The sequence below is a fragment of the Pygocentrus nattereri genome, chromosome 21 (genome assembly GCF_015220715.1).
Source record: "Pygocentrus nattereri isolate fPygNat1 chromosome 21, fPygNat1.pri, whole genome shotgun sequence".
Classification (NCBI taxonomy): domain Eukaryota; kingdom Metazoa; phylum Chordata; class Actinopteri; order Characiformes; family Serrasalmidae; genus Pygocentrus; species Pygocentrus nattereri.
The window spans coordinates 24,172,105-24,195,659 of NC_051231.1; the positions used below are offsets into that span (position 1 = coordinate 24,172,105).

The 23,555-nt window shown below is 39.0% G+C and overlaps 1 protein-coding gene across 1 annotated transcript; it reads left to right on the top strand.

Moving 5' to 3' along the window:
* The first annotated feature begins 1,715 nt into the window (after positions 1 to 1,715).
* Positions 1,716 to 23,529, top strand: twf2b (twinfilin actin-binding protein 2b). Its single transcript, XM_017710722.1, has 10 exons — positions 1,716 to 1,831; positions 3,460 to 3,537; positions 6,229 to 6,407; positions 8,481 to 8,576; positions 11,160 to 11,264; positions 12,873 to 12,914; positions 13,036 to 13,161; positions 18,373 to 18,523; positions 19,328 to 19,449; positions 23,046 to 23,529. Exons 1-10 carry the CDS (start codon positions 1,807 to 1,809, stop codon positions 23,211 to 23,213), a joined length of 1,092 nt encoding a protein of 363 aa, XP_017566211.1. The 5' UTR covers positions 1,716 to 1,806; the 3' UTR covers positions 23,214 to 23,529.
* The last annotated feature ends 26 nt before the right edge of the window (positions 23,530 to 23,555 follow it).

A 23,555-nucleotide genomic window follows, 5' to 3' on the forward strand; every position in this document is an offset into this window, starting at 1 on the left:
TCCAGACCTGTCATCGCTGAAAACATTTGCCACATTGTAAAATGAGCAGCTGAAATTCCGTATCAAACAAGATCAGGAAAACATTACACTTTCAAAACAACAGCAGTTGGTCTCCTCAGTTCCCAAATGCTTACAGAGAGTTTTAACAGAAGAGATGATGGAACACAATGGTAAACATGCCCCTACTTGTTTGGAATGTGTTGTTGGCATCAAATTCAAAATGGGAATATATTTTAAAAAAAACAATAAAATCTCAGTTTCAACATTGGATGTGTTGTCATTGTAATATGTCATTGCATGAAATCTAGAAATATTTTGGATAATTGAAGGGATATTTAAAATGAAGTTCAAACATAAATTAATAGATTCCTCTCTTATTTACTATGGCCTTACCATCAGCAACAGGTCTTAGATCAGCACTTCTCTGAGAAGCTTCATGAACATGGGCCCTGAACCTAGAGATATTCTGTGCTACCTATGCTTACTTAAATGCTTAAAAGATGGTTCTTTAAGTGTTCTTCAACAAATGCAGTGGTTTAGAACCATTCTATAAACTCTATACCATGAATTCTATGTGTGCATGGTGAAATAGTTCTTCAGACAGATGGAGAATGTGTTATATATGGTTCTTTAAAAATTCTTTTTGAAAATGGTTCTATATAGCACCAACAATGGTTCTTCTATTGTCACAAGCTTGCCTTTGTAACCATAGCAGAATCCTTTTTAGTTCTATATAGAGCCATTTACAAAAATGTTGCATTTAGAACCATATACAAAATATTCTCCATTAGTCTGAAGAACAATTTTACCATGAAAAGAACCATTTAAACATGAAATGGTTCTATACAGAACTCATGGTTCTAAATAGAACCATTGTCTTCACTAAACAACCCTTGAAGAACCATCTTTTGTGTGTATCATTTGTCAAAGTGGCAACATGGTGCAAAAGAAAATAAATAAATAAAGAAAGAAAACAGAAGGGGACCAAATATAGATACGTGTGGAACCTCACTGTCACACCATTGCTGCTCTCACCTTAACAGGTTGAACAAGGCATGCAGAATAACTATAACTATAGCAAATTGAAATAACTGTGCCCAGAATTGCTAGTATAGTGACGTAGAGTCACCTTTTACCAGTCAAACAGTTTTTAAACGTAATAGCTAATGACCTCATTCTGGGGCGATGATTAAACAGAGACTAGTCACCACTACCAAACACGCCAAGCGCATTTAGAACATGAAGCAGTTAAAGCTTTGGTGAACTGAACTGAACATCTTGGATGGGGATCAGCCACACACGGAGTGTCACATGTCGCTCCCCAACATGCAGTTGGAATTTGAGCTGGAGGTGACTGGCTCCAGAGGATCGATGTATTCTACTGATAACATGTCATCACCGTCGGCACAAGAAGCTCAAGACAAGCCGGAGATGCCCAAAAAGCCTGCAGTATAGGCCAGTGAATCTGTGGGACTGAGCTTAGTGCTACCATTGGTGCAGCCAGATCCTTTGAGGAGATCTCATCCACCATCACCACCACTGCAGGCCCAAGGATGGCCACTGAAACGTGAAGGATTCCAGATCAGGCCTGCGTATCCGCTGACAGAGGCAATATTAGGATACACATCTTCCTCAGATCAAGTTTCAAACAGGATTCCCCCGGCCTAAGACACTTCAGGGGGGTGTTGATGTGAATGCTACGGCAGCTGAGCTGGCCCAAACAGCAGTGGACACGACAGGAGGACACAGGGTGGGATACTCAGGACATATCTGGACGCAACAGGAGTGGCAGAGAAACTGTGAGTGATGTCTCATCAGACGGGGATCCATGGTAAGTTTGTTTAACGCTTTTCAGTCAGTTTGAGGTGCAGTTAATGCAAAGGATCATAGAGAGCTGAAATAGCTAGAACTCTTGTCCTTTGGAGTATGCTTTCTAATACAGATCTTACCTTCAGTGGATTCATCCAAATAGGCACAGAACCAACACCAGCTCCATATGTATTATGAATGAACCTTACTCACCTGAGTCCATCTGTGAATTTTATACAGCAGGTTTGCTGTGGCACACCAAGGCTAATGGTTTAAAGGTCAAAGTGGACGTTTTCTTTCTTTTCAATTTACTTTATGGGGAATTTGAAAAATGTCTACATAATTACATCAAGATGTTGAGATGTACACAAAGTAATTTAGAGTGGTTTGATGTGAAATTCTCTGCTCTAGATAAACATATAGAGTCAAAATTGTTTACAGTGGTTGTGATAGGAACCAGATTTCCGCCTCCCTCCACAAGCTACCTCACAGAAAGCTATTGCATTAAATGGTTACAAATATGCTGAGACATGCTTGAAACATAATTTTGATTTAAGGACTTGTCCTTAAAAATCTATTCTTAGTGGGGAGGTACATGTTAGAGGGACATGTTCACCGTAAAGCAAATAAAATGGTAAATATTTGTGCGGCCCCTGGTTCCTATGGCCACTCAAAAGCTTCAGAATCTGTAGATTTCTCTACAATTAACCATTTCATGTAAAACCAATCTGAGACTTTACATCTCAACCTCTGATTTATGAAAAAAATTGAATTCCCCTTTTAATTCATCCTACTTTGCTGTGAAACTTGTGTCTGCCTGAGTGCCATTAGGTTAAAGATAAAAATTAGCTACTTGAAGATTTTTAAATCTTCATCACAAATGTCAATAAAGCGACCTGTGCCGTAAGCTGTGGTTGTAAATGAGTGTTACTAAAAAACAAAGGTTCGAGTGTGTTTTATGTGAATGGCGAGGCGGTGTAACTGGAGCTCAACGGCGGAAGAGTTACTCTTCGCGCATCTCACCTGGACCTGCATCATTTATGAAGCCTGACTGAGCCGTTACCATGGTGATGCTGGGGCACACGCTGTCCTGGCTCAAAGAAACCTTCATTAAATTTACTTTTCTCCCCCTCGGTCAAGTTGTTTTTTCATAAAGTGAGACTTATGGTCAAGCAAGCTCCATGATGAATGCTGGTATTTGCCAAATACAAATAGTAACCAGGCATAATGACAGCAAAATATAAGGTTCCTCAAGCTCACACTAGTGTGGCTTATCTGAAACAATCATGCTCTGTTCCCATTCACATTAGTTATCTGCAAGATGTGATTCTTCCTGAATGGTTTTCTAATTCCTAGCTACTTCTAGATGCCGATTAAGCCAGGGGTGCCCAAGTCTGATCCTGGTGACCCACCTCCCTGAAGAGTTTAGTTTCAAGACACCTTGCTGTAATATTAAGAAGCTCCTGAAGGCCTTGATCAGCTGGATCAGATGTGTTACATTTGAGTTGCAAACTATGCGGGCTGATAGGTCACTAGGACAGGACTTGGGCACTCCTGGATTAACCCTTGTGTTTCATTAAACTACATTGTCAACAGCCATTCACCAAAACGCACCTAAATTACAAAACCTGTTTTGTCTATAAAATCTAGCAACTGCAGATTTGAGGGAGTTCCTGGTAAAAGCGAGGAGAGGAGCTGTCCGAGTCATGAAAATTGTCATTAGGAGCGGTGAGTAAGAGACAGAGTGTAAATTTGAGTTACGAAATTAAGCTTAAAATGTATTATTCAGTAACTGCTATAAAGTATTCAGTGACTAGTGTGAAATTTGCATGTAAGTTATATAGCTATGAAAGTGAGGAACTAAAGTATTGGCTCACTTAGAGGCCCGAATGGTTTAAAGATGTCCTGATATTAGACAGAACTTTACAAAGCTCATTGTTTTACCATTAAAATGTAATTACAGAAGCAGATACAAATTTGAAATTGCCTTTCAGAAGTTTGGAATCAATGTTTTCAATACTTTAAAAACAAATCCAGATGTAATGAATATGTGTAATACTATGCTAATATTCTATAAGCTTTAAACTGTTTGAAGGAAGCAGTAAAGTTAAGTTATTTTTGATGATGAACCATTTCATCAAATTTAAACACATTATTTTTTTCAGGAATTAAAAAGGAGTTGTATAGCATTGAGAATAAGCTTAATAAATTTAACATTTAGACTGCTTCATATTCAAAGAGGGGTGAGCGAATGTGACCAATCAAATAGGCATCCATAGTCAGGAAATTATTTCTACCAAATTGGTGCAAAAACATTGGTGCATTTTGAACTTTTAACTGACTTGGACTTGAGACTCCTTTTGCTTTGAATGACTCTATACCTTAATTATGTTTTGTGTTTATAAAAATAATAAAATGAAATAAGAATTAAAATGACAGAACTTTCCATTTTGTCACTACTTAATCAGTCATAGCAACGCTGAAAATGTATCAAATTTAAATTTGTCAGTAGGGACAATTTCAGTAAATTTTGAATATGCGCACTAGGACATGATTAGGAAACAGCTTTAAACAATTGTACATGCATAACATCATAATATATTTCATTAAAACACAAATCAGTAGTGACAGTTCTTACTGTTACACACTGGTTTTCAGACTTTGGGACACATTTACTTTAAAACAATGGGATCTAGCTGCTCAGCATGTGGCCATGAGGGACAGGAACGCTTTTATGTAACCACTGAAACACAAAGAGTTTGAGTTTTAGTGTCTAGTGACAAAAACATGGGATGAGATTTCTTTTGATTTAACAATTTTACTCTGGATAAATCCAAATCTTCACTTTAAAAGAAATAGTACAAAGAAAATAATCATTATTTTCATAAGTTAACATTTAGGAGTTAAGGCTTGGGAGAGCCACCTCCCAGTAGAAAGTACCATATAAAAAATGATTTTGTATACATTTAGCTCATTAATCTCAATGAATGCATTTGGTTTAAACAGATCCTAACATAATCCTTGTAAATTTCTATGGTCTGAACAGTGAATTGTTTATGTAAATCCCCTTTTTTACTGAGGGACTGCAGTTTGAACAAATTCAATAGAATGGTCCATGCGTAGATAAACACAATTTATTATTTCATAACATTTGCTGCTTTTTTTACAATGTTAAAAGTTGTGAATAAACCATGAGTTTAGATGTTCTTTTTTAACGTTTAGAACATTCCAGCCTACACTGTGTAAGTTTATTATTCCCCCCAAAAAATTATTTTATAAATACATGACATGTATCAAATTATTCAAGAAAACTTCTTTTATATGAAACAATTTTTAGTTCATCCTTATGCTTCATATATTTTGCCTCCTAAAATCTAAAAATGTCAGGTGCTGCAACCATCCAACCCTATATGCTGATTACATAAACTATCAAAAAATAAATTTTGTTATTTAAAATTCTAAATAAAACAGTAGACATGATTTTATACTTGAAAACATTAATCAGGCAACTTTAAAGGTAGTCAACTCCCTGAAAAACCTTTGTCTGCAAGATCTAACTTCCTCAAATGTCAGATGGCACAACCAAAAACAAAGGACTTTTATTTTGACGTGTATTTACAAACGAATGGCCAAGGTATTGTACCATAAATAAGACCCCAAGTGACTTTCATGGTGAAGTGCCAGGGTCAGTAACTCTTTCACAAGTTTTGGAAAAAGTTGTTCTAGTCATGGCTAGAATGGTCCAGCTTACCACGTCAGGTGTTATGACCTAAGGAAAACTATGAAAATATGTAATGATCATTTATTTGAAAATATATATGTATAAACCCAGTTTCAAGGACAATGGTTACAACAGGTGTCTAAATAGATGCTGGGTTATATTTAAAATGAGTCTGAAAAGTCAGGTTGTGCAACCAGTATCAACCAATATCAAATGGTTCGACCAGGCCAACAGTTTTTATTTCTGTAATAGGCAAATAACTCGATTAAATTGAAAACAACAATTGTATTTAAGACATAAAATGCAGATAGATATCCATACAAAAATATATGCAATATAAAAATGCTCATCATGTCCTTTTGAATAAGATGTCACAGAAATGTGGAATCAATGGAAAATTTTGAATCCATCCCTCTGCCGTTTGAAGATATAAAACACCAGTGGTTACTAAAAAAATAACATATTGTCCAATGTAATGTAAAGTTGTATGTAAGAGACTGTTGTATGTAGAGCGTCAGAAGTATGTTGAGGCCTGTCCAGTACATGGGTGAGGTATGCAGTCCATGCAGTAAGTGATAAAGGATCCGTGATTCTGCGCTATTTTGAGCCACAGACTGATAATCAGCAGGCTTTGTGATAGAGGTGCTGTGTGATATGAGGTGTGTGTGTGTGTGTGTGTATGTATGTGCGTGTTTCAGAGCAGCTGGTGTTGGGGGCGTACAGAGAGCCCTCTCAGAGCTGGGACAGGGACTATGACCCGTGCATTTTGCCTCTGCTGGACTCAATGGAGCCCTGTTATATCCTCTTCCGGCTGGACACCCAGAACCAGCAGGGCTACGAGTGGCTCTTCATCTCCTGGTCACCAGACCAGTGTCCGGTATGATGGAAGAGTGAAGTGCAAAACATCCCTCTCACACACTTACCCACACATACAGTGTACAGAATATACCCAGATGAAAACCTCCAATAAATTTAACTTATAACCTTTCACAGTCAGTGTGAATTGGAAATAATAACATATTTTTGCTACCCTGCACCGAGGACCAGCTAATGAGAGGTGATTTTTCTTGCTTAGCCACTGACTGGCTGAGTGGCTGAAGCTTATTGGTGAAATGTGCAAAAACACGTGTCATCCGAGAAGCAGCAGGAGGCACTAGACGCTATTAAATGTCCCCTTCATACTGTACAAATGCTACCAATATAAGGCTAAAAATAATGTCAGAAGTAATGGGTGAAATAAATATAAGTGAGAACATGTATTTGAGCTCAAGCTATGCCTGACTTCGGTTTATCTTCCTGTATGAGTTGCTTTATTTAGCTATTTTTTACTGTTCCATGTAAAGATGCAGTCACCAAGCACTTGTACATGATAAATACGTACACCACAGTGTAAACTTAAAGAATGTTTTGATGCATAAATCACTTTTTTTTTCAGAAATTTGCGAAACACAGCGGGGTTGGAAGCTATAGTGCTGACGCTGTTAGCATGTATGCTAGCAGCTAGAAAACAAGTCACAAGTTTACATTGCTAATAACAGTCTGTTGTGATTATTTAGGCATAAGTGAGCTGGAGAGCTAGCTGTCTTCACAGATTCATTTATCATATATGAAAAGAATTACCATGCAAATCCACAGAAAACAGATTTACCCTCTACTGCTCATTTAATAAGGAGGCTAAAACAGCACTGCTATCATAGAGAGTCCCGTATATGTGTACTGTAAATAAAGTAGCTTCTTGTAACTACTTATTAGTAGTAGTATTATCATTAATAGTAGTAGCAATTATAGCAGTAGTGACAATAATACACATATTATTATCAGTAGAGTGAGTAGTAGCATTTTGTGGTAAAGCTACACACATGGCTCTCTATTAGAACTAGACTTGTCTTATTCTTCTATACTGTGATGTATTTCTGTGTCTGTGATGGTATCTGAGCTGCATGAGCTTTTTTCGTTGACAGGTGAGGGCTGTGGGAGGTGGAGGTGAAATAATAGGATAATATAGGTTTATATTATTTTCCCGGTGCCCAAACATGTAATCAAAGCTCAGAAGGCAGTTTAGAGATGATGAAAGTCATTACACCTTGATCAAAGATAGGAAATCAATAATTTTGTCTTTTAAATTGTATGGTTTGATGACTCATGCATAAAATGACCAGGGACATAAACTAACAAGGTAAACCATACAGAAGTCTGACATATGGCCATATATACACATATACCATATACCACAAAGGGTCAAGTGTACATTTTTAAAGATATGTATGTATACGTTGTGTAAGTACCAAATATTGGACATACAGTATATGCATAATGTATCAATCATACACATATATGCCTGATAGGTGGCTGAACATATACATGCATGATACATGGGTCATTCATTTACATCCCAGTACAGTTACAATTGATGCCATGTTATGTGTTTGCTTTTAAATATTAAGTCATCATAATGTGCCAGTGAACAATATTTTCATTTATTCCATGTTTTAATTATAAGTTTAGTTATGTAGCTGTTATACTAGTTTTCACTCCATTAATAAGTATGTAGACTAAACAAAGAAGATGCATAAAAACCAACATACATGAATAATATATGCCATTCCATATATGAATGTTTTCTATCATATATTGGTAAATGTATGTGTTACACATATATATGTTTGCATACAGTCACATGTGGCTGAAATATATATCCCATATTTTAATGGGCAATTTCAAATAGGTTGGCATATACTGTATGTCACAAATATGTTCTTATGTGACTAGTATAAGTTGGATAATCCTTATATGCAAATATACATCATACACTTGAAATCCATATTTTGCAAATATCAGTATCAATATTTTCTGTATGGAAAGGGGGTCTATTTTGATTTTAGACTGACTTTTGTGCATTCTGTGAGAGTTTGCTGAGCCTCTCTGTGGCCTCACACTGTACTTTATACAGGTGCGATTGAAGATGGTGTATGCTGCCACTCGTGCCACACTGAAGAAGGAATTTGGTGGCAGTCACATCAAAGATGAGCTATTTGGAACCACACAGGTAGTAGAGTCAAGGACATTGTTTTGGTTTCAGAAATGGGGGGACACTGTAAAGTTGAAACTCACCTCTGTATTTGCACAAACTGTTATGCATTTGAACACTTATTTATAGCAATGATGCATATTAAGTAGCTAATTAGGGCGATTGTGTACTGTTCATGTATGGCAGCAGCTGACAATAATGCTAACAGTAACACTAAAGTTTGCTAATTAAGTCACCCCATTTCACCCTTTATCTCATCATGAAGAGCTAAAAGTCTGTAACATTATTGCAGTTAGATGTGACAGAATGGATTATCCATCCTTCCATCAAATGGCATATTTTTCTGCTCAATAGTCAATCTTTACATCTTTATCTGCAGCATAATAACAATAACGGTCAGTAATGATGTTATTTCAAGCATAACAATAGAAATAGGCATAGTGTAACCATGGAAATGAGTGTGGCTTAACCATGGAAATGAGTGTAGTCCACTTATCCACATATTTGTGTTGTAGTCCACTTCATATGGATTTTTAGCAGCCAAGTCATACTCTGTCATGCAGATAATGACAGCGGGCCAGTGAGTGAAGACCGGCCGGTTGACAAAAATAGGATTTTGAAAAATGGGGGGATGTCCTTCCTATAAAAATGTAATTGTGTGTCATTTTATTTTTGACGCTGTGCTCATAATGGAAGTAGTTGGCACTATGAAAATTTTCATTTCACTGCATCTAAGCTAAGGAAGCCCATTCCACCAGGTATCTTTTTTTTGGTCTTCTGAGAGCAGTTTTACAGCAAAATTAGTAGACATAGTATCTTATAATAATTACTCATTCTTTTAAATAATGACATGCTATATCAAAATAATAACCTATTTCTAAGAGCTTTTGCATACTATGTCACTATAAATACTTTCTTGAAATATTGTCTGCAAGATGACTTTGAGATACTAAGTCTGAGAAAATATGTTATTATTTTGACATACTACGCCAGAATTGCTAGAAAATAAGTCATTATTTTAAGGTACAAAGTAAAAATGTTGATATACTGCTGCCAAAAACAGAAAAGGAGAATAAGGAAAATAGGCGATGTTTTTCTTTTCTACCAGATGTGAATGGGCTTCCATACTAATCTGTTTTCCGTATGGGAAAAATTGGTGTCATTTATGAAAATCACCACTATCAGACTCTGTGGCAAGCCAAATTTTATGCATGTTACTGTACATACATTTCCCTGTGAATGTTGCTGGACTGTCCGAATTACAAAGTCATAAGGGGGTCAAAATATAACTATTGCTACATACAAGGCAACACTGCTGGACACAAACTGATTCATAACTGATTCACTGATTCATTCACCAGCAAGCTTTATCAAATGCGGTACTTAAATTGCTTTAGCAGTTGTAGGATACCGTTTAAAGCTGGTGTTGTTTAAGAATAATGTTGAATAGTAGACTTACTTTCACTCAACAGCATTTCAGTGCACAGGACTGTTAGCTTGCTTGTTACATGTATGTAGCAACAGTCTTATTGTGACTACTTATTGTGATTACTTATTTGGGCATATATTTATATATGGGAAATACATGTCAAATACATTACAATCCATGCCAAAATACATTCCAACACTAAAATGTATTTCAGAATATAATGCCATATTGATCAAATCCATTTTAAAATATATTTATTTTAAAACGTATGGGGAAATATTACACCTAGAAATGAAAATTATAGAAAAATAAATGTATTTTTCTCTCTATAGAAAAATTAATGTATGAAAATGTATTTAGCAAATACATTTAAAAATGTATGAAAATAGCCAAACTTTATGTCTTCTGCACTTTACTGTTTGGAATACTTTTAAAATTAATCTGTACTCAAGTATCTTATTTTTAAATATTAGGAAATTAATCATTAACATGACAAAAGCAAATGTAGATATTGATACGCTGTGAAAATGCAATTATTTGATTTCTTGTTTATTGGAAAACTGCATACATGGTTAATGCAAAGTTCAATGCAACACACAGAAGTCAGTACCATTCATTGAATTCATGTACATTTACTTATATCTGTAACCTTTGTTTAAACTACTTACAATTATAATAACAAATACAAATAAATGCATTTTAAATATATATTTAAGAAATACATTTCTTGACCATTTTCATATATTGCAAAAATATATTTATCAAATACATTTGGAGTATATTTTTTTCCATACGGACGTGTCTTCAGTGGACAAGTATGCAACACATAATACGAATATTACATATACATATACTCTGTTCAAAATGTTCTGCATTTTTTTACTATTTCATTGCTGGAAAAAGCTTCTGATTATAAAAGTTCTGGGCAGGTAGTTTGGGAGTGCATTTGATATTAATGGAGCTTATTAATGGAGCCTTATATTGTAGCACTTTGGCAAGCAGTATGTGTCATCTGCTGCCATTTCAGCTACATTTCTTCTCACTGGTTCTTTGTTCTGTTAAGTTTCATGCTGTGGTATATATAGACATGGCACCCAGCCACACTCAGGTTCTTCCAGGCCAGGTGATAAAAGTCATACTGGATTATCTGAGTGTCCTCCTCTGACTCGTAGGAGGACGTGTGTTTCCAGGGTTACCTCCGCCACCTGTCCTCCTGCTCCAGCCCTGCCCCCCTCACCTCAGCTGAGCAGGAGCTCCATCAGATTAAAGCCACTGAGGTGAGCCAGTCTACACTTGACCTTATCTGACTGCCGATCTCATTTACCGTGTCTGAAGGATGAATGTAGAGGCTTTTATTCAAATAATCTGATTTACATCATTTTCCCTCAGACCAAGATGTAGTAGTTGATGAGTAGTTGATGTTTAGTGTCTGAAGTTTGCTACTTTAGTTTTGCACTGGAACTTTGAGGCTAAAGAATAATGGAAATGTGTCTCAAACTGTGTCGAGTTGTTTGAGGGTTGTTCCGGCCTAAAACTAGCATTTAATAGGCTGTGTATGCCAAAATAGTGATGAAACTTGGTACTGAGTAACGCAGAAATTAAGTAATGAGTAGTAAGACTACCTTTTCTAATAAAAGTAATAAGTAATTTAATTACAATTTGAGAAAATACACTTGTAGTGGATTACTATTTTTGCATAATTTCCCCAACACTATAGGTATCTGTGCTAACATTAACAATGCCATTATATACAGTCATCCTGTATAGTGCTCTGTTCTGACTTATAAAATGATGGTAGCTCTGGCAGTGAAGTAACAAACTTTTTGCTTTCCTCACTCTTGTTCCATTTCTCTGCTACTCTTGGATAACTTTAGTTAATTCTCCCTGTCGAAACTCAAAAACCTTTCTCACCTTAATGTAGATTATCATTTGATTGCCTTGCTCATACTGGTCTATAGTTAAAGAGTTGTGTCGTCACATAACAACATGGAATAGAGCATTATAACCATGATTGACAGGTGGGGCTGCATTGAAATGACTGAAAATAATCATTACAATCATAAATTACAGTTATTTTTATAATGTATATATACTTCAGAATAATTTATTTACCATCATTTTACCAGGGCATCTAATTTATAATTTCATAGGTTCTCGGTTTATGGGGGCCCTAAGCAGCTACTTACATTTGCCTAGTGCAAAGACCACTCTTGACTACAGCTTTTAACTATGCAATGTACATTTGAATGGATAACAGTATGTTATACAGCATCAGAAATAAGCAAATTTATGTGAGATTACATAACAACTCTATTGTGTGATTGAGGCATGCAGTTTACCTATAGTTTGCAAAAGACTAGAATAGAATGACTCTCAGCTGGCTACAAAAAGCATTTGCAAGCTTTGAGCCGCCAAAGAGGGTAATACTAAGGACTGACTTACCAAGTTTTCCAAACTTTTGCACATGCCACAACTGTTATTTCATTTTTGTAGCATTTTCAGGAAAATAGTTATTTTTTTAAATAGCCACAGAGGTGTTTACTTGTTTTCACTTCAAAAATCACCTGTCATTTGGCCAGGGGGTTTAAACCTTTGCATACAACTGTACATTAGCCTCATGGCTCCAATGCAAAAAAAAACAAAAAAAAACCTCTGTACAACACAGATATCCTGATCATTTATATGGGATAGAGAGTTTTGCTGTTTTGTATTAAAAAAAAAACTAATAAAACTTTCTTGCTTGAAAATGCATCTAACAGGACAAAGTTGTTTGGGTAAGCTCTCAAGAGTGTGGTGTAGTTTAAAGCGTGAAATTGTGCATGTACATGATAGTGTATGGTAATTTGAAATTTAAATATTCCATCTTTTTAAAAACATTTTTCCAGGAGGAGCGAAGACGAGTGGCTGCTCCGTCTGGGAGGGGAAAGGTAAAGTTTGTGTCTCTTTTATGGGTCTTGATGGCAGCTTTAGGCCGCTGCTTCTGCTTCTAATGATGATGATGGTATATGTGTCTGTTTATGTGTCTGTATATGTGTGTGTGTGTCTAAGGGGAAGACAGAAATCAGCGTGGAGAGTAAGCACTCGACTCTGCAGGGTTTAGCCTTTCCTTTACAGGAGGAAGCTAAACGAGCCTTAGAGCAACTCAAACAAAGACGCATCAACTACATCCAGCTAGTGAGTTCAATACACACACACACACACACACATACACCACAAGTTGACATATACAACAGGGTCGTCACTGTCGATTATATTACTAATATTCCAGTGATGTTCATGATTAATCAGGTAACCAGTGTTTTTGAAAAAAAAAAAAGCTAATTGGGCGTCTTAACACTGGTCCTGTTGTCAGAACACCACAAGGTGCCACAGCCAATTGACCACAAGTCCAAGGCCACAATTGGCCCTCCCTCTCCTCCCATCACTCAGCATGATGCTACGCGTCATGGGCACTGTTAACTGATGTAACAGAATTGACAGTCAGTGTTCTCCTTGAAGTGTGTTGAGCTGTCAGCAGCAGTTTGAAGGCTTCCACTGTATTAAATGAAGTTCATGCTATTTTTCATCAGTGTTGGACAGTAACTAAGTAAATGTAATTCGTCACTGTACTTAAGTAGTTTTTTTGTGTATCTGTACTTTACTCAAGTATTTCCATTTTGAGTGACTTTTTACTTTCACTCCACTACATTTCAAAGCTGCACAAATTTGCACATGATTCAACATCAGCGCAGCAGCGTAAAACTTTGGGAGCACGTACGTCTACCTAAACGATGGAACTGACCTAACTTTGTGTAAATTGACCTCAATATAGAAATATGTACACATCACACATGCAGTCATGACTGTCATGTGTCTTTTTTTATACAAACACTTTCATTCTATACTAAATTAGTTTCAGCTAGTTTATGTTTATGAAAATAACGTTATGTTTATGAGACCTGCAGCTGCAATATAGTAAAGGAAAACTTATTTGTGAACCTGAGTTGAAAGCAAGGTTTTATTAAACTTGTAACTAAGTTACAAATAAATGTTAAACTGAAACTTTGCTTGCTTGTAAAAAGCTGTTTTAGAGCCACTCTGTTTTACCTGATAAAAACTGTTTGCCTTCTGTGTTTTGTGACTCGCCATCACATAATTTTAATAGTGTCAGACTAATTAATGACATTCTATTAAAAGACTGGTTTACCAAGAGAGACACTGGAGTATTTTCACCTAAAATTAGTTCATTAAGCGAGTCTTACAACAACGATAACAGGACATTAGAGTCATAATTATTCATTTAGTACTTTTACTTTCAATACTTAAGTACTTTTGAAGGCAAATAATTTTGTACTTTTACTCAAGTTGAGGTCTAGAGTAAGGACTTCTACTTTTACTGGAGTAATATTTTACCTTGGGTATCTCTACTTTAACTCAAGTACATGATTTTTGTACTTCATCCACCACTGGTCTACATGCTTCTAACTGGATAGCATTGTGTGTCAGAGGGAGACTTAGCTAACGAGTTGAATTGGACAAAACTACAACCCCAATTCCAATGAAGTTGGGACGTTGTGTAAAACATAAATAAAAACAGAATACGATGATTTGCAAATCCTTTTCAACGTATATTCAATTGAATACACTACAAAGACAAGATATTTAATGTTCAAATGGATAAACTTTATTGCTTTTTGCAAATATTCACTCATTTTGAATTTGATGCCTGCAACACATTCCAAAGAAGTTGGGATAGGGGCAACAGAAGACTGGGAAAGTTGAGGAATGCTCAAAAAACACCTGTTTGGAACATTCCACAGGTTAACAGGTTAATTAGAAACAGGTGAGTGTCATGATTGGGTATAAAGGGAGCATCCCTGAAAGGCTCAGTCATTCACAAGCAAGGATGGGGCGAGGTTCACCACTTTGTGAACAACTGCGTGAGCAAATAGTCCAACAGTTTATGAACAACGTTTCTCAACATGCAATTGCAAGGAATTTAGGGATTTCATCATCTACAGTCCATAATATCATCAAAAGATTCAGAGAATCTGGAGAAATCTCTGCAAGTAAGCGGCAAGGCAGAAAACCAACATTGAATGTGCGTGATCTTCGATCCCTCAGGTGGCACTGCATTAAAAGCCGACATCATTCCCAAGCTCATCTGAGATGGACTGATCCATGTGGAAAAGTGTCCTGTGGTCTGATGAGTCCACATTTCAAGTTGTTTTTGGAAATCATGGACGTCGTGTCCTCTGGGCCAAAGAGGAAAAGGACTGTCCGGTTTGTTATCAGTGCACAAGCCAGTGTCTCTGATGGTATGGGGGTGTGTTAGTGCCCATGGCATGGGCAGCTTGCACATCTGTGAAGGCACCATTGATGCTAAAAGGTACATACAGGTTTTGGAGCAACATATGCTGCCATCCAAGCAACATCAGGGACGTTTTTCAGGGACGTCCCTGCTTATTACAGCAAGACAATGCCAAGCCACACGCCTGCACGTGTTACAACAGTGTGGCTTTGTAGTAAAAGAGTGTGGGTACTAGACTTGCCTGCTTGCAGTTCAGACCTGTCTCCCTTTGAAAATGTGTGCCGCAAAATATGACAACGGAGACCCCGGACTGTTGAGCAACGGAAGATGTACATCAAGCAAGAATGGGAAAGAATTCCACCTACAACAATTAGTGTCCTCAGTTCCCAAATGCTTATTGAGTGTTGTTAAAAGGAAAGGTGATGTAACACAGTGGTAAACACGCCCCTGTCCCAACTTCTTTGGAACGTGTTGCAGGCATCAAATTCAAAATGAGTGAATATTTGCCAAAAACAATAAAGTTTATCCGTTTGAACATGAAATATCTTGTCTTTGTAGTGTATTCAATTTAATATAGGTTGAAAAGGAATTGCAAATCATCGTATTCTGTTTTCATTTATGTTTTATACAATATCCCAACTTCATTAGAATTGGGGTTGTACATTCAGGTTAAAAATTGATTAAAAAATCTAAACATTTTAGAAACAAAATATGACAAAACAACAAAAAGGCACTTAATAAAAAAACTATAAAAATGAACAATACTTGTATATGAATGTCATGTTTTCCGTATTTAGTCCTCAAGAGGCATATTACAGCTTCCACTCTTTTCAGGAGACTTGCTTTCAGTTTTTCAAAGAAATCTGCAGGGTTATTTTCTCACCAAAGTTCAGACTCAGCATATGGTTGCATTTTTTGCTTTTCATTATCCAAGTTATCCCAAACAGTACTATGCAGAAGAGACAAATTTTCATTTGTTTAATTTCCAGCCAAGACATTCATGAAGTACATTTTTTAGGTATAAAATAGTTCAATCAAGTCAATAGAAAACAAACATTTCCAAAACTGGAGTCCAAAAAATGGTTAAAAGATACAAAGAAGGACTCCTAACAACAAGACCTGCAAGAACTGGCAGACCACCAAAATTGTCACCATCAGATAAACAGTACTTAAAGTTTTCATCTTTGAGCGAGAGGAGAAAATCAAGCTGCTCTCTTGCTTTACACCTGAAAAAATCCAATGGTGTCCATCCATCCACCATGAGAAGACCACTCGGTGCTATGAGTCTGAAAGGATGTGTAGTTGTCAAGATGCTGTTACTTGTCAAAGGAAAAAAGACAAAAAAGAAAAAAGAATGGCTGATAATGTTCTCAGATCAGTGGGCTGGCCACCCCAGATCCCAGACCTCAACATCACTGAATGTGTTTGGATTACTTCATTAGAAGCAGAACTTCAAAGACCGAACTTCAAAGACCGAACTTTGGAGGTATGGAAAATTATCCCAGCAGATTTCTTTGAATACATAAAAGGAAATATAATGAAAAGATTGCAAGCTATAATAAAGCTAATGGACTTTCTTGTTGCTAAAAAAGGAATAACTTACTTAATGGCTGTTTTAATTGGAAATTGAATAAATGAAAGGTGGTCTCAGACTTTTGCAAAGCAATTTATATACACTATATTGCCAAAAGTATTCACTCATCCATCCAAATCTTTGAATTCAGGTGTTCCAATCACTTCCATGGCCACAGGTGTATAAATCCAAGCACCTAGGCATGCAGACTGCTTCTACAAACATTAGTGAAAGAATGGGTCGCTCTCAGGAGCTCTGTTAATTCCTACGTGGTACAGTGTTAGGATGCCTCGTGTGCAAAGTCTAGTGTTGAAATTTCCTCTCTATTAAATATTCCACAGTCAACTGTCAGTGGTATTACAACAAAGTGGAAGCAATTGGGAGCAATAGAAACTCAGCCACAAAGTGGTCGGCCACGTGAAATGACAGAGCGTGGCCAGCGGATGCTGAGGCGCATAGTGCACAGAGGTCACCAACTTTCAGCAGAGTCAATCGCTACAGATCTCCAAACATCATGTGGCCTTCAGATTAGATCAAGAACAGTGTAAAGAGCAGAATGGGTTTCCACGGCTGAGCAGCTGCATCCAAGCCTTACATCACCAAGTGCAATGCAAAGCGTCAAATGCAGTGGTGTAAAACGCCGCCACTGGACTCTAGAGCAGTGGAGACGTGTTCTCTGGAGTGACGAATCACACTTCTCTGTCTGGCAATCCGATGGACAAGTCTGGGTTTGGCAGTTGCCAGGAGAACAGTACTTGCCTGACTGCATTGTGCCAAGTGTAAAGTTTGGTGGAGGGGGGATTATGGTGTGGGCTTGTTTTTCAGGGGTTGGGCTCGGCCCCTTAGTTCCAGTGAAAGGAACTCTTAATGCTTTAGCAGACCAAGAGATTTTGGACAATTTCATGCTCCCAACTTTGTGGGAACAGTTTGGGGATGGCCCCTTCCTGTTCCAACATGACTGTGCACCAGTGCACAAAGCAACGTCCATAAAGACATGGATGAGCGAGTTTGGTGTGGAAGAACTTGACTGGGCTACACAAAGTCCTGACCTCAACCCGACAGAACATCTTTGGAATGAATTAGAGCAGAGACTGCAAGCCAGGCCTTCTTATCCACCATCAGTGTCTGACCTCACAAATGCGCTTCTGGAAGAATGGTCACAAATTCCCATAAACACGCCTAAACCTTGTGGAAAGCCTTCCCAGAAGAGTTGATGCTGTTATAGCTGCAAAGGGTGGGCTGAAATCATTTTAAACCCTACGGATTAAGAATGGGATGTCACTCAAATTCATATGTGTGTGAAGGCAGATGAGTGAATACTTTTGGCTATATATATATATATATATATATAGAGAGAGAGAGAGAGAGAGAGAGAGAGAGAGAGGGAGATTGGGTTTTTTTTTTGTTTTGTTTTTTTGTTTTTTTTTCAGAACTAAGAGTCATGCTGCTAGTAGTCAACATCAGTTAATCTCAATCCCTTATATTCATCATTCATCCTTCCTGTGTTCGTATTTTTCCTCAGAGGCTGGACACTGAGAGAGAGACGATTGAGCTGGTACATACCAATCCCACAGACATCCGCGAGCTCCCTGCCAGAATCCCTGCTGATGTCCCTCGCTATCACTTCTTCATATACAAGCATTCTCATCAGGGTCAGAGCATGGAGGCTGTGGGTCAGTGGCTCTTTCTCCGTGCAGAACCGATTTTACACTGATTTATGCATTTAAGCCATTATCCTCTAGAAGGCACAAAACACAGGTGTATCTTATCTATTATTAATTACTGTTAGCACTTTAAAATACATCCTTAAATCACAGAGGAGAGGTTATTCTTTAACATGCTTATACTTGTAAAGGGGAACATTTTCATTTAAAATCCATGCCCACGGTGCTCTGCAAAAGTCAGAGGCATTTCATTTATTACATTTTCCATCATTCAGTTCCAGTATACATTCAGCTTCAGGAAAAAGCAGAAAATATATATGTAACAGAAAATTACACAGATGTTTTTAAGGGCTTGTTGTGGCCATGCCTTGCATTTATTGCAGGGTTTCTTCTTTTTGGGCGACTTGCATTCAGGTTTAAAGAATATATATATATATATATATATATATATATATATATATATATATATATATATATATATATATATATATATATATGTCATGCATAAGCCACGTTACACTATTAGAAACTTACCAAGAACGCTATGTCTTGGTAGAACACTTCAAGCGCTAAAGTTTAAATAATAATGTTTGAATACAGAACTTCACATTGCTTAAAGTGACTGTTCAGTGAAAAATGTTCTCCTTATCACAAATACAGTCTAACAGCCAAGACATCAGGTGTCAGCAGTTTGGTATTATCATCAAACATTGATGAGTGGACTGACCGCTTTCATTTTTTTCATTTTAAAACTACTTCTGTTTTTTTCACTCTGTGTGTGTGTGTGTGTGTGTGTGTGTGTGTGTTTCTCAGTGTTCATCTACTCCATGCCTGGCTACAGTTGTAGCATTAAGGAACGGATGCTCTATTCCAGCTGTAAGAACCGGCTTCTGGAAGAGGTGGAGAGAGACTACCACATAGAGATCACCAAGAAGGTAATCGGTCCCCTCTGAGCATTGGCCTTATCACTGGCGAGTTTGAGAGAGTTCAGTCCTGAATGATGTCATGGATATACGTGGCTGAGAGTCCAAGAGAGCATAAATGGCCTTGCTGTCTCTGGATGTTCCTCCCTCTAACATCCCTGCATTTGTTAGCTGATGTGACAGAACTGGCAGTTAGTGTTACTGATAGTCTCCCTGAAAAGCCAGGGACAGGACAACATGTTTACTTATTTGTTATGTGAACAGTAAACAGTAGTAGTGCTGGTGATAAATTCATATATATTTAAATTTTAAATAATTTTTTTCAAAAAGGTCAAGCAATAATAATCAATTCAAAGCTGCATTATGTAAGGTGTGGGGATTTGGAGCGCTCTCTGGTAGAAATGTGTAATTGCACACATATGTAAACATGCAGAAGAATATTTCTTGGTTGAGCTTCCCTGAGCGGTTGTGTCTGATGACTGCAAGTGTGTTGAGTATTAAAAGAGAAGTCAGTCAAAACGTGGTGAAATACGTGTTTTGTAAGGACGCAAGTGAATTTTATGCTATTGTCATTATATTAGTATAATGATAGTTTTTCAAGACCTAAACATCAAGCCAGACATTCTTTTTGAGACTGTGTGTGAAGACGTGTGATGTGGTCAGAAGAACTCATGTGAAGTCAAACCCAATGACTCTGACTATTAAAATACTAATTTAGGCTGTACAGGGTGACTTTCACATAATATAGAAATACATGTGTCTATCATGCTCTGTTCCTTACTGTAAGGGAGACTACAGGAGAATTTAAAACATGAATTATAGTTGGCAAACTGCCACCTACAATACTACATGAATATATTAATAAAGTAATACATTTTTATTGAAATGTAATACTATTGTAAAATCCATCCATCCATCCATCCATCCATCCATCCATCCATCCATCCATTCATCCATCCATCATCTTCCGCTTCTCCGGGGTTTGGGTCACGGGGGCAGCATCTTAAGCAATGAGGCCCAGACCTCCCTCTCCCCAGCCACTTCCCCTCCTCTCCGGGTGGGATTCCGAGGCGCTCCCAGCCAGAGGTCTCTCCACCCTTTTCCGCCTGAGAACCATGGTCTCGGATTTAGAGGTACTGATTCTGATTATCCATAAAAATTATGAATAGAATCGGTGACAAATGGCAGCCATGACGGAGTCCATCTCTCACTGGGAACGAGTCTGACTTACTGCCGGCCATGCGAACCAAGCTCCTGCTTTGTTTGTACAGGGCCTGAATGGCTCGTAGCAAAGAGCCATGTACCCCGTACTCCCGAAGCACCTCCCACAGAATACCCTGGGGAACACAGTCGAATGCCTTCTCCAGATCCACAAAGCACATGTGGACTGGTTGGGCAAACTCCCATGAGCCCTCCAGAATCCTGAAGAGTTGGTCCAGTGTTCCACGACCAGGGCGGAACCCGCACTGCTCCTCCTGAATCCGAGGTTCGACTATAAGCCAGACTCTCTTCTCCAGTACCCCTGCATAGACCTTACCAGGGAGGCTGAGGAGTGTGATTCCCCTGTAGTGGGAACACACCCTCCAGTCCACTTTTTTAAAAAGAGGGACCACCACCCCAGTCTGCCAATCCACTGGCACTGCCCCCGATGTCCATGCAGTGTTGAAAAGGCGTGTCAGCCAAGACAGCCCCACAACATCCAGAGCCTTGAGGAACTCGGGACGGATCTCATCCACCCCTGGAGCCTTGCCACCAAGGAACTTTTTAACTACCTTAATGACTTCGGCCTCAGTAATGGACGAGCCTATTCCCGTGTCTCCAGACTCTGCCTCCTCACTGGAGAATGTGTTGGTGGGATTGAGAAGGTCCTCAAAGTATTCCTTCCACCGCCCAATGACGTATTCAGTCGAAGTCAGCAGCACGCCTCCACATCTCCACTATATACAGTGCTAGTGGCACACTGCTTTCCCCTTGTGAGTCACCTGACGGTTTGCCAGAATCTTTTCGGAGCCAACTTAAAGTCACTTTCCAAGGCCTCACCGAACTCCTCCCAGACCCGAGTTTTTGCCTTGGTGACGACTGAAGCCGCAGATCGCTTGGCCTGTCGATACCTGCCAGCTGCCTCTGGTGTCCCACAGGCCAACCATGCCTGGTAGGACTCCTTCCTTAGCTTGACGGCATCTCTCACCTGGGGTGTCCACCACCGGGTTTGAGGATTACCCGCCCCGACAGGCACCTACTACCTTGCGGCCACAGCTACAGTCAGCCGCTTCAACAATGGAGGAGCGGAACATGGCCCATTCTGAGTCAATGTCCCCCACCTCCCCCGATATCTGGTCTGACGGAGGTGTGAGTTGAAGATCAATCTGATAGGTTCTTCTGCCAGACGTTCCCAGCGGGTTGGCCTGGTCTGACCGGCATCTTCCCCCACCACCTGATCCAACTCACCACCAGGTGGTGATCAGTTGACAGCTCAGCTCCTCTCTTTACCCGAGTGTCCAAAACACATGGCCGCAAGTCCGATGACACGACTACAAAGTCAATCATTGAACTGCGGCCTAGGGCGTCCTGGTGCCATGTACACTTATGGACATCCTTGTGCTCAAACATGGTGTTCGTGATGGACAAACTGTGGTTTGCACAGAAGTCCAAAAACTGAACACCACTCGAGTTCAGATCAGAGAGGCCATTCCTCCCAATCACACCCCTCCAGGTCTCACTGTCGTTGCCCACGTGAGCGTTGAAGTCCCCCAGTAGGACAATAGAGTCTCCAGGAGGAGCACTTTCAAGCACCCCTCCCAAGGACTCTAGGAAGGCTGGGTACTCTGAACTGCTGTTCGGTGCATAAGCACAGACAGCAGTCAGGACCCGTTCCCCAACCCAAATGCATAGGGAAGCTACCCTCTCGTCCACCAGAGAAAACCCCAACATACAGGCACCGAGTTGAGGGGCTATGAGAAAGCCCACACCTGCCCGTCGCCTCTCACCATGGGCAACCCTAGAAAAGAATAAAGTGCAGCCCCTCTCAAGGAGATTGGACCCAGAGCCCAAGCTGTGTGTCGAGGTGAGCCCGACTATATCTAGCCGGTATCTCTCAACCTTGCTCACCAACTCAGGCTCCTTCCTCACCAGTGAGATAACATTCCAAGTTCCAAAAGCCAGTTTCAGCAACCGAGGATCAGAACGCCAAGGCCACGCCTTCAGACACTGCCCGATCCACAAAGCACCGAGCCCCTACTACTGCCCCTCCCATTGGTGGTGGGTCGATGGGAGGTACTATTTACTATTATAAAATGTAATTTGTAAATGTTTATTTGTGATATTAATGCATTTTCATTGCATTTGTCAATTTCCTCACTGTATGAATACCAAAAACTGTGAATATTGTGGTTACTGATATCATAATAGAAAATTAGTAGTGGCCAATATAAGTCCAGCATAAAGCTCTATTCAGGAAGCAACAAAAACAATAGACCTCGTCACGTTTTATAAACAAAACTCCACACTTATCTGGGTCAGGCCAGGACTGATTTCAGCAAATTGCATCAGATCTCCGGCTCACCTGCCCCATGTGTAGTGTTTATATGTTTCTGTGTTCATGTGTGCAGATGGAGATCGACAGTGGGGAGGGCCTGACAGAAGAGTATTTATATGAAGAAGTCCACCCGAAGCCACAGGCTCTGAAACAAGCCTTCACCAAGCCAAAGGGCCCTTCAGGGAAACGGGGAAACAAGCGGCTGATCAAAGGAGCTGGGGAGAACGGGGAGGAGAGCTAAATTGGAGACGCTCAAGGCAGGACGAAACCCCCCCCCCCCCCCCCCCCCCCACTACTTTTTCTCCTGTGGTCTGCTGCTGTCTGTCCTGTCTTTTTTCTCGCCTGTACTTGTTCTTGTTTCGTTCACCTCTTTTTCTTGTCTGATAAACAATTCTCTGTTGCCCACTTTCACCCAAGGCCACAAGGATGTCCACCAAAACATTCTGATTATTTTACACGTCACTGCTCAAATGAAACGTGTCTCTGTACGTTTAATCTGTAGCCTGCTATGTTTTTTTTTTTTCCTTTTTTTTCTCAGAAATAAATATTGGAACAAATGTAGCCTGACCTGCCTTTTCAATGC